At 40.5% G+C, this 17,218-nt stretch overlaps 1 protein-coding gene and 1 pseudogene across 2 annotated transcripts in view; both read right to left on the bottom strand.

Moving 5' to 3' along the window:
* LOC146982955 (nuclear GTPase SLIP-GC-like) overlaps positions 1-17,218 on the bottom strand; it is a 134,287-nt pseudogene that overhangs the window by 90,486 nt on the left and 26,583 nt on the right. The gene's annotated exons all lie outside the window — the stretch shown is intronic.
* Positions 1,442-16,042, bottom strand: LOC146982957 (nuclear GTPase SLIP-GC-like). The gene is made up of 17 exons (XM_085785532.1): positions 15,965-16,042; positions 14,700-14,766; positions 14,258-14,351; positions 12,233-12,449; positions 11,910-12,134; positions 8,767-8,970; positions 8,469-8,644; positions 6,368-6,458; positions 6,191-6,278; positions 5,852-5,973; positions 4,360-4,533; positions 4,110-4,267; positions 3,743-3,851; positions 2,962-3,070; positions 2,706-2,839; positions 1,629-1,710; positions 1,442-1,527 (listed from the first exon to the last, which is right to left on the bottom strand). Exons 1-17 carry the CDS (start codon positions 16,040-16,042, stop codon positions 1,442-1,444), a joined length of 2,214 nt encoding a protein of 737 aa, XP_085641658.1.

Below are 17,218 nucleotides of genomic sequence, written 5' to 3'. Positions count from 1 at the left end.
TTTAAAAAATTTTTGACGGGCTCGACAATGACTTTCTGTCACGTTCTGTTTACATTCGTACCTGCCTGTAGCCGACACGTGGCTCAATTCTCCGCTGTTTTCCTGCCTCCTCCCGGTCGTATGCGTTTGTTTCCAACCAAGTCTTTTTAATAATCAATCGGTGGATCAATGGATTATCATGTACATGTTAGGATGGGTGTATTTGTGTAGTCTTATCTGTCATAAACACGTTTACTGTCGCGGACTCCCGGTGCCACCGAGCTCCTTTTTTTCCCCCAACTTGACGAGAGCAGTGACAGCGGAGGCTCTGAGCAGCAGTGGTGTGGAAGGCAGAGAGCCTCCACTCTCCCTGTAACAAGCTACAAGTTATGTATTGTGCTGTTAATGATGGTAAAAATGAAACATAAGGTAATCCTGCATAGTTTTCCTCCGGTCTGTCCTCTGATCAGAGCGGCGTCCCTAGCAATGGCCCATTTTACCTAGCAACAGTCTGGCAATTGAGTGCTGGAATTCTTTTTCTGTTGTTGTTCTGGTAATTCTACATATTTAACCTTTAAAATAGCAAAAATGGTTAAAACAAATCTTATATCCATCTGCACGTTATTCACATAAATTAAAGGGGTCATATTATGCAAAACTCACTTTTTCATTGCTTTAGTATGTGTATTTGCGTATCCGGAGTGCCTCCTCACCCCTTAAACGTAAGTTTTGACAACTACGTCAACATTTTGTAAACTGCCATAGTCAGAAAATGTGTCTCTTAATAAACCGTTTTAATTTCACCCGGCTTATTACATCACAAGCCGGGTGTTTGAATATTCAAGCCCTCGCTCCCATGGTAACTATGGTGTGTAGAGAACCCAGCTGTGCTCAATCTTTTGGTTTTTCTGACCAAAGCATGCTACTAACATTACTTTTAGACATCAAGGTACCATGTCAAGAAGCAGAAATGAGCATAATATGTCCCCTTTAATTAAAAAAAACAACATCATAAAAATACACAATAAACCAAGACTCAAAAAGAACAAGAATAGTAGGCTAACTTGAAGATGGTTTAGAACAAATCCACAGGCCTCATGCCTCCAGGCACATTCAGTGTCATCAGGCCTCTGCTGTTTCTCTGAACTGAGCAAATCTGAAACATCCACCAGAAGAAGATTAAACAGTAGAACTGTGACACTGAACAGTGAGAGATAACATCAACCACGACTGAACTTCAGTCTGATAAATATGATGTGAGAACAGCTGCTCACACTGAAACACTAAATCACTGTCTGTTTGAATGCTCAGTTTGACAAAAACTTACCTTCACCTCATGGACCCACTGCAGCAGCTGGGGCAGGTAGATCAGGGCTACTGTCATTCAGATTGAGATTAATAAAAATTAGAATAAAAACAACTTGTTTGAAAAAAGATTATGGAGATATTTTTACGAGAAGTTTTACCCAATTGGTGATTTGTTTCCATGTCTGCGGTTCAGTTCATCGTAGTATCTCTTCACCTGGTCAAGTTTAGTTTCTGAAACATCTGAAAAACAAACAGTATACACACACAACCGAAATATGTATATTGGAAATCTACAGAATTCTGAGTGATCACATAAATGCTTGCATTTTGAAATGTTCTACCTGGGATTGAGGAATAATCTGTCTTCAGTGACAGCTCAATTGATTTCATCAGGGTTTCCTCCAGGTATTCCTTGACTTCTTTCTAATTCAGCAACAAAATAGTCTGTTCAAAACTAAATAATTCTCACAAGTAACTGTTTTCAGATATGTAAGTAGGCTAATATAGTTAATTGCTATATTAAAGCAGAAGTAAGCGATATTTTTGTGTTAATATAAGTCTTAAATAGTTCTATCTTCCAACAGCAATCACTTACATAGAGTGTTTGGACCGAAACACGGGTCTCTCAGTCACTCTGCTCTGCTCTGAGCCGAGGAGAAAACTTTTCTCGTATCCTACAAGTTTTATCCAATGAGGAGAGAGAACGGCATGCAGGGCTGTGTGTACAGCCAGAGCCAGTCTGGTGCAGCCAAGGGATGCGTCTGAATGTGGTGACGTAAGGACGAGGGCCAATAGATCCATGACGAGGGCGGGGGCTGCTAACTCCATCGGCTGACAAGACGTTATGGTGCGTTCAAGGCAACTTGTAACTCGTGTTTTTCCGACTTGTGAAGTCGTACCAGTTCGATCTGGTGCAAGTTCACGGGTCAGAAGTTACGAGTGGCCGTTATAGTGACTTTCACAGGTAAAACAGGTCGGAAAAACACGAGTGGGTTGCCTGGAACGCTACAAAGTCGTAAGTTGTGACTTGAAGCTGTAACTTACGGTTTCAAAAGCCTGCATCGAACGCAGCATTAGCCAAAACGACCGGATCGCTTACTTCTGCTTTAACTATATTGCTATATACGCTTTGTGTTTCTGTCTATACTTGCATCACTCACACAGTCAAATACTCTGTTCAAGATTAGAATACATTTTTTAAATGTGTTTTCAGAATGGACAAAAATGGTTAAATCCTAATGTTTTGGTCTTAGGATAATAATAACCGTATAGTTGATAGTAACTCTGGTGTTTCAGTGGCAAAAACAGTTTTTTCAAATGTTACATATTGTTCTTGAATAAAGAAAAAGCAAATGACAAATATAGAGGAGAGCATCATTATATCACCCTTCTGGTTCAAATCATGAAATATGACAAACCTTCAAGGCTTTTAGTCCAGAGAGCATCTTATTTTTAGACTCCTCAAACATGGTGTTCTTTGAATTGGCTACATGCCTCTTAATGGTGTCCCTCATGTCTTCCAGTGAGCCTGATCCATAAAATTCTGCGGCTTCTACAATAAAATAGAAAACTATTGTCAGACTGAATGTTTCACTACAATCATTAAAATGTAATACAATGTGAACTAGTATTATAGTGACAGTCTATAGCCCATGTATCTTTATCTTTTATTACCTTCATAGCATTCTTGCATGTTTTGCTCAATTGTCTCCGTCAGGCTGTTGTAGATTGTTTTCTTACGCATCAGGATGATTCTGTTGAGTTCTGTCTTAATTTTCTCTTCCTTAAGGAGAGAACATGATGAATAGATCAAAAAGTGTATTTAAGTTAATTAGTAAGTAATCTGTGAATTATTTAAACTGAATTCATATTAAAGACGGATTTGTCCACTCATTTATGACTAGCAAAATCTGTGTTGTATATGACAGGGAAACCTTGATCGATCGGCTGCCAATCATGAGTGGCCCATTTTTATGTGATTGGCAGACCAGAATGAATGCATCCAGTAGTTACTAAGCACCTTAAAACCCATAATTACAATAATAGCTCTGGTTCCCTGTTCGGACACTATTCCAGCCTAAATGACCAAGGTGGTTGTCCCATCCACCCGTGTGAAATACTCCACTACAACCATTGATAATGGGGCCTTGCTTGTCACTGCTATCGATCGTCACCATGGTTACTAAAGTAATGGTTGATGGTTGTGGCTTCATTAGGTTTATGCTCATGAACTACTTCATTAGGTTTAGACACTACTTGATTGAGGCTAGAGAAAGATGATGGTATAAGATGATAAAAAGTAGATTGTGACCACCATGAGTGACCCTTAACACACATGTTGTTTCTGCACATGCATCACAGCAATAGATCGATAGATATTTTCAGTTTCATTACTGAGGTCTGCAAGAAATAAGATTTTTTTTAAATGTATAGGACTGAAATATTCACATTTTACCTCTGTCTGTAGAAAGGTCAGTTGCAGCTCAACCTCTTTGTATGTTTCGATCAGACTCTTTGTGTGAAGGGAAAAATGTGTAATGGCTCCTGTCTTTTTCTGTTGATTTCTAGGGGGGGAAATCAGAAAAAGTTAAAAACTTCCATGTATTTTATGTAATTTTTCAATTGTGTATATGAATGAGCTCTTTTATGATGATTCTTTAAATATTACTTGTACTCTCTCTCTCTCTCTCTGTCATGTATATATATATATATATATATATATATATGTGTGTGTGTGTGTGTGTCTGTGTGTCTGTGTGTGTGTATAGTATATATATACATATATATAGCCTACTGTATATGTTGTGTGTGCATTTCCTTACGGGAAAGTCTTCCTGAATTCCTCATTAATGCTGTCAGTCAGGGAAGAACTTAGCTTCTCATTGATGTTTATTTGTTCCTGATCTTTTGGTTTGTGGACGCCATTTTTTTGGACCAAGCACCTCAGTGTCCTGTGAAATTCACTCCCTGACTTTCCTTCCTGACACAAAATGAAAAAAAAAAAAGCAGTTTTAAAACACACAGCAAATGAAACATCAAGTATCATGATGAAAGTACAATTCAGATACATACAGGATATAGGATGGACGCCAACTTTGAGTCACATGAATGTTTAGATTTTTCAACCCCATCAGTGAGGCATTTTTCAAAAGCCTCATGAGCCTTTTCCATGATTTTTTCGACTTTAATAAGTTTCTGCCTCATGTTGTCTTTGAGGATTCTGCACGTCTCTGTTTTTTTCCCAGTCTGAAATCAAACAAACATTTATTTATGGCATCCTGCTGATCTTGAGCATGAACAGTGTTTAATTACTGTTGTTACAGAGTCTCAGTGAATTCACGAAATCAACTGTGGTTACATTTCTAAAGTGGTGACACTTTGAAGACCCTTTGTATTTAACTGACCAGTAGCGCGGGAAGGGGGGTGCTGCCGGGGCTGCACCCCCCCGTCAGAGTGCCCGTGCCGGAGTATCTTAAATGGTGCTGATTAAATAATGGTTCTAAAAAACGATTAATTAGGTGAATCGTGTCGCCGCTGCACTCTGGAACGTGGCCCTGATACGTCTGAGTTCTGCTGCGCTCAAGCCCGGTCTCCTTGCCCCTCTCACCCACACATGAGCGTCCTGTATACTGGGCTGCACAGCGCCCAGCCAGCAGAGGAGGGAGAGATTACACAGCAACAGGTGTGTCTATGCGTGCGTGTGATGTGTGTGATACCTGCAAACCCTGAGATGTGTATAATGTTTATTAAGAGAAACACATTTCAGGACCCAGACTTGTAGGCTGAAATATTCATAGAAGGCTGAAAATAACAGGACATGTGTTATTATTCAGCAGTTTAGGCTCAATCATGTGTAAGCCTCCTTTCATGTATTTATTATATCTGACATAGTGGTGGATCAGGAAAGTGTGCCCCGAAAAATTCGAATATTAGGCCTATTCGAATATTTAACATGAGAGGGGTTAGGAATTTGAACCTGATTTGGGGGGAAGATTGACAGCCCTAGTGTTGTGTAGGTGTCTCTTGGTGTGGAGGAATAATGTGAAGCAGAGTTGCTAGACACGCTATCTCGTCTCCTGTCCCGTTTATTGATTTTCTATATCAATACAGTAGCCTATAGGCGAACCCAGAACCCCCCCCCCCCGCGGAGCCTACGTTATACATTTAGGTAGCAGCCCCCAGCCCCCCCCCACTGAACTGTAACTGACATTAAATTATAGTGATTACAATCAGTCATTTGAGTCTCCATCACTGACTGAATTCAGTTACTTGCTATTATTATATTCTGGGAATATTAATGACAATATGGGCCACATGGTGATGCAGTTAGTGGACAGCATTGTTGCCTCACAGGAAGAAGGTCCAGGGTAAGAACTCCAGGCCTAGGGTTTTGCTGTGTGGGTTTGCACATTACTGGCATGAAAAGTGAGTGTGTAGGGTTGTTTGTCTCTTCATATTCTCTGCTATACTGCACAACCAAGAGGTATAGTTAACAGATGGATGGATGGATCAAGACAATACAGATATTAAACACAATGAAAGAGGTTTTATTACTGGATCTTACCACGTCCCTGCGTCTCGCCCCTTGAATCAGAGAGAGAATCCCATACGCTCCAGACACATAGTTTAATGTCACTGAGTGACGGTCATTGAGATCTTCCAGAATTTTTTGTAGTTTGGGTATTTCTACAGGAAATGCATTTTACATATTCATATGTCACATACTCATATTTGTTGGTCATTTTTTACCTGCTTAAAACCCACTGACCTGCCGGTTGGCCTAGCATGCATTAGAAGCAATGCAGGTCAATGGGTTTTAAGGGGTTTAACTAAATTGGTTAAGATACAATGAAACAAAATACTATTAGATCCATATATTTTCTCTCATGCAGACTTTACCTACCAGTGTCTTCCTTTTGTAAACAGTTTTCTTTCAGAAACTCTGTGGAGCTCACTGTGAACACTTCCAAACACTCTTCACTGAAGTGTTTCTACAAAACAAAAAACACACATTTAATTGTAACAGAATCTTACAGTTGAAGAGAATCTTTACTTCAGATTGTCAGTCTATAAAACTCACCTTAATCTTGTTTTGTTCTCTGAATGCTGTCGTCACCTCATCCTTTACCTTCTTGTTATTTTCCAGTATGGCATCACAAACCGATTTTGAACTGTTAAAAAAAATTATTTGCATGAATTGGCACCTCATATAGTGTTTTGAGTATTGAAACCTGCTGATTTTTTATACCCATGATTTTTGTTCTATTTACTATGTTTTCTGGAGAAAACTAATTTATAATTAAGTGAGTTTAATTGAACATTAAATGGATAAATGTATTCTCTTATTTGAGACAACCATGCTTGATTTTCTGCAAGTGGTGTACATACTAGGAAATACTATGTCTCTGCGTCACGTAAAAATAAATGAAAATAAAAAAGTTAAAGGGATAGTTCAACATTTTGGCAAATTCACCTATTGCCATAATCCCTGTAGTCATAAGGGTCATTACAATTGAGGTAACAGTACATAGTCCCCTGTCACTCAAAACTCATCAAATACACAACCCAAGGGGCGGCGTTCAGCTCACTAGAGCTACCGCCCCGTGTTGAGGCTGCGGTCCTCACTGCACCCTGGTTCCCTTTCCTGCATGTTGTTCCCCCTCTCTGCCTCCCCATTTCCTGTCTCTCTCGTGACTGTGCTGTTGATTAAAGGCAATAAAAAGCCCCAAAAAATATACTTTTAAAAAACACACAACCCAACAACTCCAAAATTCTCTCATGGAGAAGTTGTGACCTGCACATTCACCACGTTATGAAATAATAATTTAACATTAAGTTTTCAAGACAAATGCATAGCAGCAACTACTGTACATCCCAGACACGGCTGCTGGGAGAAGTGATTTCAAAAGTGCAAGTAGTTCGGAGTATTTGCTTTGTGTCTTAATTTTACATAATTGTACGTAATTATTTCATAGCATGGTGAATGTGCAAGTCACAAAGGCACTGGCTCATAATCTGGAGTTGGTCCCCGGGCGCTGCACCGTGGCTGCCCACTGCTCCTCAGGGATGGGTTAAATGCAGAGAAAGAATTTCACTGTACTAGCTGTATATGTGACAAATAAAGTACCTTTACCTTTACCTTTACAACTTCTCCAGAAGATGGTTTTGGAGCTGTTCGACTGATGAGTTATGACTATGAGGGACAGGGGACTATATACCGTTATCTCAATTGTGTTAGCTGAGCAGCTCACATCTCTGCCCCACCGATCTCAAAACGACAATTAAAGGTATAATGAACCCACCCCTGCAAGGGATTATGGCAAAAAGTGAATTTGCCAAAATGATGAACTATCCCTTTAATGATCATCTGCTTTTGTCATTAGATTACTGTTGGCCCCCTAATGTTTTTTTTCTTCTACAGTGCTGTCTTCTGTTTACAAACTGTGCCAGAGCCACTCACCTCACTTTTTCTTAGCTCACATAGAAATGTTTGAACATCAACACGACAGTTCCTGGGTTCATAGATTTTATTTATTTATTTATATAATTTAATTTGACGTCAGTCACTGCTGATGGGCTACCCCCAGCTAGTGTCTAGTCCGATGGCAGATCTTTTATACCATGCAAAGGCTCTTAACCACCGTCTTGGACTGCAGCTGGTGACTACCATATTCCAATGCTGTATGTAGTTCCACCGTTGAAAACCTCTAGTAACAAAAGAAATCATGTCTACGGATTGATCTGAATCTCCTCTTGGTAATACACCAAACTGTACACTGTACGACCAACTCATACAACCCCCATATCATATAACTAGACCTATAACTTTAACATTGTCTGTTCAGCAGAAATTGAACTTTCAAAGTAGGTGATCAGGGTGAGTAATCTGAAGAACCCCAGAGTGCCCACCAACAGTCACAAACTGTATTAAATGTTTGACTGATTTAATGAACTGGTGTTATTTTTCATTATAGGCCTAACTCTATATCTGCTATATCAAACGTTTGTTAAGTAATCCTCAGAACCATTATACTTTCTTTCAGAGCTTCTTAGAGCAAAATCTCACAATGTAGTGAAATAAAGCATGTCAAGTTTCTCACATGTTTGTCTTCTTGGCAAAATGAATGTCCTAGTTTGATGTTATATTTAATTATCAACTTTTGGTATTGTAGATTCCTTACTCATCATCTGAATCTTTACAAAGATCAGACTTGGTGCAGATAAAGTGAATTCGCTGACATTGGCCACCATTTCCCATGAGGCTACAGACATCCTCCAAGATCTCCCAAGCATCTTTCTCTGATGCGGCTCGATTCATTTCAGTCACAATCCACACAGTGGAACAACTTCCTACAAGCTGCAGAAGCATAGGAGAAAGTTAATTTGAAATAATTCATTTAATTATCAGTCTTTGGATTACCATATTGTCACAGTATCCAGATGTAAAACAGCATAAACAGGTATAGGGGAATAAATTACCTCTTTCCACATGTTATCTCTGCTCTTGTTACGATCCCCAGTTCCAGGAAGATCCACAAGTGTGACATGCTGGAGAAAATCATTATTAGGCACCCTGACAGTCACACACTTCACCAGTGGCCAGTACCACCTTTGTCCTTCTTTAATTTGTCGCACTGAGATGCTTCTCGTGTATCTCTTCAATTCTGTAGATAGCTCTGTATCCTGTAAAAACAAGTAAAGATAAAGTGCTTTGAAATTGTATGAAATGAAGGAGTTGAGATACACAGTTAAAACTTCTTATTACCCAAGCAGTCACAAAAATATGCAAACTCCCCAAAGAAATGGCTGAAGGGTTCACAACTAACTTTCTTCCTGTGAAGTGACTAACACTGTAGTAGCATGTTCCTCAGCCCAGATTTGAAGCAAGAACAAGAATGTTAGCTAAGTCTGCATTCATGCCATGGAATTTATTAAGTAAGTTGTTCAGAAGTGAATTGCCCTGGACCAATAAAGGAATCTGAATCTGATTTAGGCAAATGCTGTCTGAAACCATCTGTCGGTAGTTAAAGCAGAAGTAAGCGATCCGGTCATTTTGGCTAACTTTCTGTCAGCCGATGGAGTTAGCAGTCCCCGCCCTCGTCCCTACGTCACCACATTCACGCGCATCCCTTGGCTGCACACACAGAGAGGACTGCCGCTTTATGCCGTACTCTCTCCTCATTACAGCAGAGCAGAGTGACTGACAGACCCGTGTTTCGGACCAAACACTCTATATAAGTGATTGCTGTCGGAAGATATAACTATTTAAGACTTATATGAACACAAACATTCCGCTTACTTCTGCTTTAATCATTTGTATTTCCAATTATTTACCAGCTAATTGTCTATTCACAGGTGTGGATCATCTATGCGGCTAATTACACATTAGAACATGGAAAAGTACCCTACATATTTGTAGTCAACGCTGCTATTTATTGCCAGCATGAGGGTATGTCTGTAGCTAACCATATTTGTTCCCAAAATGGATAGCCAATGTGCCTATACACCCAGTTTGCCGGGGCCCTGTTTCAGAAAGCAGGCTCAACAAACTCTGAGTCAAATCCCGAGCTCAGGGTTGATTGAACCTAAGTTGGAAAACTCAGAGCTTTCGGTTTCAAAACAACTGATCAGAATTAGTCAACTCTGAGTATGTTGAGCCTGAGGAAGGCGCTTTCACCTTGAGCATTATAAGGCATTATCAGTGGAGCACAGATGATATGATTCACAATGACAGAAAATCAGAAACAGAGTCACTTATTTCACTCTAACCAAACTGGAGATTTTGATAACGGTGGATGCGGAGTATGAACACATTAAAAAAATGAGATGGTGTGGGACAAAGAATGCAGAATGTGTTCCCGAAAAAAAACTCAGAGAGTTCTCTGATTGAGAAGAGCAACTGTCTGCTACGCCGCTGTTGCCAGTAGGCCTGCCGGCAGTCTCGTTGCCGTCACCGCCATCATGGAGACTGGGCTTGAACTCAGGCTCTGGAGCTCAGCAGAGCTGCGGTGTACCAGGACTACGGTGTTCCTACCCACACAGGAAAGTTACATATTGCAGTTGCAGCCGACGCAACCCCACTCAGGCATTCATCCGGAGTCTATTTACTATTTTTGTACCACATGTTTAGAAACATTATTTTAAGGTTGAAAAACTAAACTGACCCATCATTACGCTAAGCCGGCTCTCTGAAACGGATAACTCAGAGTTTCCCTAATCTCAGGCTTAACTCATTGAGTGCCAACCACGTAATTTCTCGTTTTTCGTTCCCATGCGTTGAGTGCCAAAAACGAAATTTTTCGTTTTTTGCTTTTTTTTTAAATTATGAAAATAGACACTTTAATACACATTATATGTACATTTGGGGACTCTACGACGAGGAGAACTGAAATAGGTGACGATCAAAGTCACATGACAGCTCATGATGTGGAAGTTTTTATCATAACTCGGCTTCTGCAAACGGAGTTCTGCATGCAGATGCAGCGCAGCTGCGCCGCAGCTGCTCTGCTCTCACCTGCGCTGCTGCTCCAGCAGCTCGGAGCAGAAACAGGAAGCTCTCAGCCCACAGTCCCGCCCGGTCTTCATCTGGAGCAACACCGTGTCCTCCCCAAAGTCCTCCCGCGGTAAAATCTGATGGTCTCTGGGCCAAAGCAGGCCGGCATCACCGACCCGTACCACAGACGGATCGCGACCACCGGCGGGACCGGTGTTCCCGAGCCGCTGTGGCCGACAGACCCTCATGTTCCACGGCGAGAGGCTGTGACACGGCACGGTGCGTCTGTGTTATTGCTGTTTAGTGGCGCCCCCCCCCCTGCCCCCGATGGTGGTTTTGTGAATAGAACAACAATTGTTGTATATATTTATCTTATACGAGCCCTTTGATCCAGAAATGCGAGTGTCAGAAGAGCGACAGGCACAAACAGAGCACCTTTCATAAAAGACGCTCTATCTCCTTTTCTAGAAAAAAAGCAGGGATTTTGGTGAAACCCAGCCATGTTTAGCTTGACTTTTCTCAGGAACAGAGGCACGTAGAAACAAACGGTTTGTGGTCATTTGAAGCATAAAGTTAAACCTTTCAATTGAGCTACAGTATGTGTTGGTGGCAATAATATAGAATACACTATGGCTCTACATAAAAAGTCAAAAATGGTCTAAATTGCCGGTACACTTGACTAAAACTTTGGAAAGGAGCGCGGCACTCAATGAGTTAACATAGGATACTCAGAGCTTTCACTTATCCTGCTTTTTAAAAAAGGGCGCAGGTTGGTCTTGTTTTTGATGGCACAAAAATCCAGGCAATTGAGGTTCATTGGGTGGTCCATACAGGCGTAAATAGAGAATCTGTTCAATCTATTTAAATACCTTGATTGGTAGAGTTGTAGGTGATTTTCCAGTGAGGTGTGAATTTGATGAGGTTACAGTTATAGAACACAGGTCACGAAGTCAACTCTTCGGTTTGTACTCTACTTTTAGTCATCTAATACATTTCTGTGAATTAAACCAAAATATAATGGATAGGCCTATACTTTATACATGTTTGATACACCTCAAGAATTCATACCATATAGCCTACTCCAGCAAGAATTCTTTCTAATAAGTTAAATATGATTTAGCCTACTTACTGAGTCCCGTGACAATGTCTTCTTCTTGGAACTGAGTAAATCTGTAATCTCTTTGAATTTTTTTTTTTTCATGAGATTTTTAAGGGAACGCTCATTTTCCCATTCTTTTCCATACAGTGCTGTCAGCTTTTCAACAGCGTCACGATAGTCATCATTTTGCTTTTCCCATTCCTGATTTGCTTTTCCCCTGAAAATATCCATGGACCACAACTCATCTTTCCACTCCTGAAAAACAAAAATAGTTAACACGTTTAAGTTATCTTAACTATAGGATTTAATCCAACCAGCAACTTCTTCAAAGACAAAGAGAAAAACTATTTTACCTCTACTGTGATGAACTCAATGTCTGCCTCATACTTTAAATTGGTCATGTTAGCTTCAACTTTAATCATGACTGAGGTACATGCATTGATGCTTCCAGAGGGCAGAAGGTTCTTCACTCCAATGACGGCATTTATCAGAGAGCTCTTTCCAGCTCCAGTTTTACCAAACACACCGACCAGCTCCCTCTTGTCGGTCTTCAAATCATGGATTTTACACCTGATGTATGAGAGTTTAAATGTGGTTTTATGTCAATCCTTCTAATGACTAATAAATTAACATGTAAAGGGCATGGAACTTACCACACAATTATCACCACTTATATGGAGGAATTAAGTGCCACAATTAAATAAATAAATACACCATTAAAGCAGAAGTAAGCGATATTTTTGTGTTAATATAAGTCTTAAATAGTTATATCTTCCCACAGCAATCACTTACATAGAGTGTTTGGACAAGGGCCCTTGGCCAAGGGATGCGCGTGAATGTGGTGACGTAGGGACGAGGACCAATAGATCCATGACGAGGACGGGGGCTGCTAACTCCATCGGCTGACAAGACGTTATGGTGCGTTCAGGGCAGCCCGTAACTCGTGTTTTTCCGACCTGTGAAGTCGTACCAGTTCGATCTGGTACGAGTTCACGGGTCGGAAGTTACGAGTGGCCGTTATAGTGACTTTCACAGGTAAAACAGGTCGGAAAAACACAAGTGGGTTGCCTGGAACGCTACAAAGTCGTAAGTTGTGACTTGAAGCTGTAATTTACGGTTTCAAAAGCCTGCCTGGAACGCAGCATTAGCGAAAACGACCGGATCGCTTACTTCTGCTTTAATTGTTTGCTTTTATTGTTGCTTTTATAATCGTGCAAATAAACATAAACATAAACAAATGGTGTTGAGCCCCTGCCCCTCTATAATCATGTGCATAAACATAATTCTGTTAAAGGGACAACAAGGAGTTTTGGAAAAGCGAAGCGTTTTCACACTACATTTATGAGCCTCCGCGCACCGTGAAATTCTTTGACTGGCGCAAGACGGACTCATGTTTTCATTCATCAATAATTAAAGTCAGAGGTTCAAAGAGGTTCACATACCGTCGTAGTCCTGACCATAAACGGCGATTCGGCGGCGTTATTCTCATGACTCGCCACGAAACCGAAAGTAAGGAAAGGCTGGTCGGCTCGACCAGCATCTCCGCCACCACTAATAATAACAAAATAACGATAGAGACAAAACGATATCGAAAATGGGCCCATTAACAAGTGTGGGTAGCGGAGATTCATCCACATTAACGTGAGACTTTTTTTTATAACCGAATAGAAACTCCTCGTTGTCCCTTTAAGATGTGAGATGAAAGGCTAACATGCTTGTCATGTTGAAAGACGTTATTAATAGTTTTTTGTAGGACATTCAGGTTAAAGTTACTTTAAACTTTTTTTTTTTTTTTTTTTTAATTGATAACTATAATTTGTGACTTGGATTTATTGATTGAATTTGGTTTGAAGCTATTTTTATATGGTTTGTTCTTAGTAATATATGTTGTCAAATTAAATGGCATATCATTATAGAGTCATTTTGTAACTATTGACATCGACCAGGGGAGGGCCTCCAAATAAAATTTTGCTTAGGGCCCCAATTTGGCCAGCAGCGGCCCTGTCTGCGAAAATGCTATTTATGCTGTCCAGCTATTAATTGCAATTCTCTATGTTGTTTCATTCTATATAATGTGTTCTACAAATGGTTTTAAAACAAGATATAAGGAGAAATAAGTGTAGAAATACACGAGAACGACAACCTGGTCTCACTCCTCTTTCTAATGGGATTTAGATAAGTGACCATTAATTTAGATTCTTACTACAGAGTTGTTACCATTTTTACCACATCATTTTTTTTAGAATTACATTTTAATTTTGACTGTGGCAATTTCATACATTTTAGTAAGCTCCACAACAGATTGAAATAACACTTTGATACAAACACAACACAAGAGGGTCAGTACTGAAAATCTACAAGGGGTTACTATTACTTACTTCAAGAAAGCATTGAGGTCCGTTTTTTGCACCTTTTCTAGCTCATCACTGACACATCCCATTATCTCTTCCACATCAGAGTATATTTCTTTTTCTGTAAAGTAAATAACAATTAAACAAGAACCATCAACATTTGCAGAATGTGGTAAACAAAAAAAGAGTATGTTTGAATGCAGCATCAGGTTTACAGTGTAGCCACCTATGAAAGGAAAAAAGGGTCATCCAGAATATGAAATGTTACTAATGATTACTTCAGTAATAATGGCATCAGTAACATGTGCTATAAACTGTTTGAGATGTTCTGGTGAAAAAACAGACACTGTCCAGCCAGGATAGGTATTTTCTGTTGCCAATTGGTATGGAAAAATAGATTGGGTGTAGAAGGAGTCTTCCAGACTATAGTAGGCTGTAGGGTTCATTGTTTTGAAATTAATACAATTACCTGTCTTTTCTCGCAGTCTTTGGTCACAGTGTCGTTTATTGGGTGGTGACAGACTGCTCGACTCGCCCTGAAGATCCAATGTTCTCTTTCCTTATTGATATATAAAGAAATTCAAAACAACAGCAAAGAAAGTTTAGTTGCATGAAGTACTACCTCACAATGTCAAAACATGGTTGAGATGTTTAATCAACCAAGATATCACTGTTTTGAAACCACAAATGACCACTGTAGTCTACTTGCCAACAATGAGTACCCGGAAATGTTGAGTACCCCAAAGTTTTATGTTAGAAATAGATAGTATGGGTCCCCAGTATTCAGAAACTGCCGGATGCTAACTTATATATATTGGGCAATTAGCATAATTGACATAATTAGCATAAATTAGCATAACTGCCTATATGGGCAATATTTCAACTAAATTGACTTGGCTGATCTGGGCAATATTGGAGTGGTTTTAGGGGTTATTGATGATGCTGAATCCATTTCTGACATTTTCAAAATTCAAAATGGCTGTCTAAAGCGGAAGTGACCAGATTTTGAAATCCATCAAAATCGGCCCACTGGCGGTTAAAATCTGGTCACTTCCGGTTTAGACAGCCATTTTGATTATTATGCTAATTATGCTAATTGCCCAATATATATAAGTTAGCATCCGGCAGTTTCTGAATACTGGGGACCCATACTATCTATTTCTAACATAAAACTTTGGGGTACTCAACATTTCCGAGTTCACAATGGGGCCCTATGGGCTGGCAGGTAGACTACTGGTGTAACTGTTTCAACCCGAGTATTCTTCCTATCTTTGTTGTAAATACCGTATTTTTCAAATATATGTTTTTGTTTTATTAATCCATTCACAAGTTACTTTCAATTTTTTTATTGGCCCAGTTGAGCAATGCATAAACCAGCTGCCTCCTCTACATCATTACATATCATCACTTTTCTCAAAGGGACTATGAGGAGTTTCGGAAAGCGAAGTGTTTTCACACTACATTTCCCATGAGCCTCCGCGCGCACGGTGAAATTCTTGGATCAGCGCAAGACGGACGAAAGCGAAAACATTTCCCAAGAATGTTTTTATTAATCAAGAATGAAAGTCAGAGGTTCAAAGACGATCAGATACCGTCGTAGTTCCGAATGTGGCAGGATGGTCTTTCCCTTCCCATCCCTTCCCCCCTCCTCCTTGCTCCATCCACCGCAGGTGTTGATGGGCGCGCTGATTGATGGGCGGCGCTGCAAACTTTCTAATACTGGTCTGGTCACACCTGCAGCCCCTCTTCCTTTTCGTCTCTGCTCGTCTCCGTGGTGGCTGTGGCCTGGCGTGGCAGAGCCGGAGCAGGCATTATAGCCTTTTGGTGTTTGAGTGTGGGAAGCTCTGTTTGCCGTGGTGGATCATTGTGGCGCACGTCTCCTCTGGTATAACTACAGTGTGGCTGGCTGCTGTTGCCGGGGGGGGCCGAGTTGCCCCGCTGGAGGCCGTCTGTGTGTGGTGGTGGCTTCTCTTGCTGAATCAGGCAGAAGCCGTGCGTTTACCCTTCCTGGTCGGCTGTGACGCTGCGCCGGCGAGGTCCCTTCAATCAATTATCGCCACGGCTCCTTGGACGGCGCTGCTGTTTTGTATGAGTATTTAACTCTGCCTTATTGGACTGTTCTGTGGCTTCGGGGCTCTCCCGAGCCTGCCTAGTGACCAAGACCGGCTCTGCGCCGAGCGTCTCATTCCAGTCTCAGGCATTTTAGTTAATTTCTTAATAATTCCCACTATTATAAAACAGGACTTATTTTGTTAATTTTGTTTAGTTTAATTAATATTGAATTATTGTTTTGTTATTGTTTTCTTGTTTAAAACATATTGCTTGATTTTGGTATTTTGTTAATGTCTTTGGAATCTTGATTTATTGTGTTTATTTATTTGCAATACATTGTTTGTGTGTGTGATATTTTATTGCTGCGCTCAGCTGTGTGGCCTGTTTATTTATTTTCTCTTTTTCTTTGTGGACAGGTGCTGTGGGCCAAGCGGCGACCCAATCCCTGGTGGTGGTATTTTCTTCACGAATCCCCTTGTGTGTGTGTGCAGTGCCACGGGTGTTTTTGGTTAGTAATCCCTCCCTTGATTTGATTTAGGTCCGCCGTGATGAGCCCCAGCCCTGTTCACCCCCTCCTCTCGGCCCCAGCTGGAGTGTTTATGCAGCCTTATTGATTGATGCATTTCATTTATTAATTGTGAGAAATAAAAAGAAAACTATTTTTATACTTCTCTAAAAACGTCTCTGCCAGTGGTGTTCGAACCTGTAGCCTGTAGTACATCTAACTGTTATTTACAACACATAACTATCTCCTGGGGCGAAACTCCCCAGGTGGCGTTGTCGTCAGACCCACTTACAGCCTTCATCTCGCCACACTTGGCGTTGTCGGCAGGATCACCACATTAAAGGGGCAGAGACGTACATTTTTTTTTCTTTTCTTTCTTTTGATTTATTCTTTTTCTTTTTCATAGGCATTATTGTTTTGTTGTTGGAGTA

The sequence above is a fragment of the Trachurus japonicus genome, chromosome 8 (assembly GCF_045865225.1).
Source record: "Trachurus japonicus isolate A0001 chromosome 8, Traja_1.0".
Taxonomy (NCBI): domain Eukaryota; kingdom Metazoa; phylum Chordata; class Actinopteri; order Carangiformes; family Carangidae; genus Trachurus; species Trachurus japonicus.
The sequence above is the reverse complement of the archived record's forward strand: the minus strand, read 5'-3'. Positions and strand labels throughout refer to the sequence as shown.

What these genes read in the sequence shown, in the direction of transcription:
- LOC146982957 (XM_085785532.1), bottom strand. Translation starts at nt 16,042, where the DNA reads ATGCCTGCTCCGGCTCTGCCACGCCAGGCCACAGCCACCACGGAGACG. An exon ending in GAGATAACATGTGGAAAGAG is followed by an intron (nt 8,645 to 8,766) that starts GTAATTTATTCC and finishes ATGCTTCTGCAG; the next exon opens with CTTGTAGGAAGTTGTTCCAC. An exon ending in CATGCAAGAATGCTATGAAG is followed by an intron (nt 2,840 to 2,961) that starts GTAATAAAAGAT and finishes ATTTTATTGTAG; the next exon opens with AAGCCGCAGAATTTTATGGA.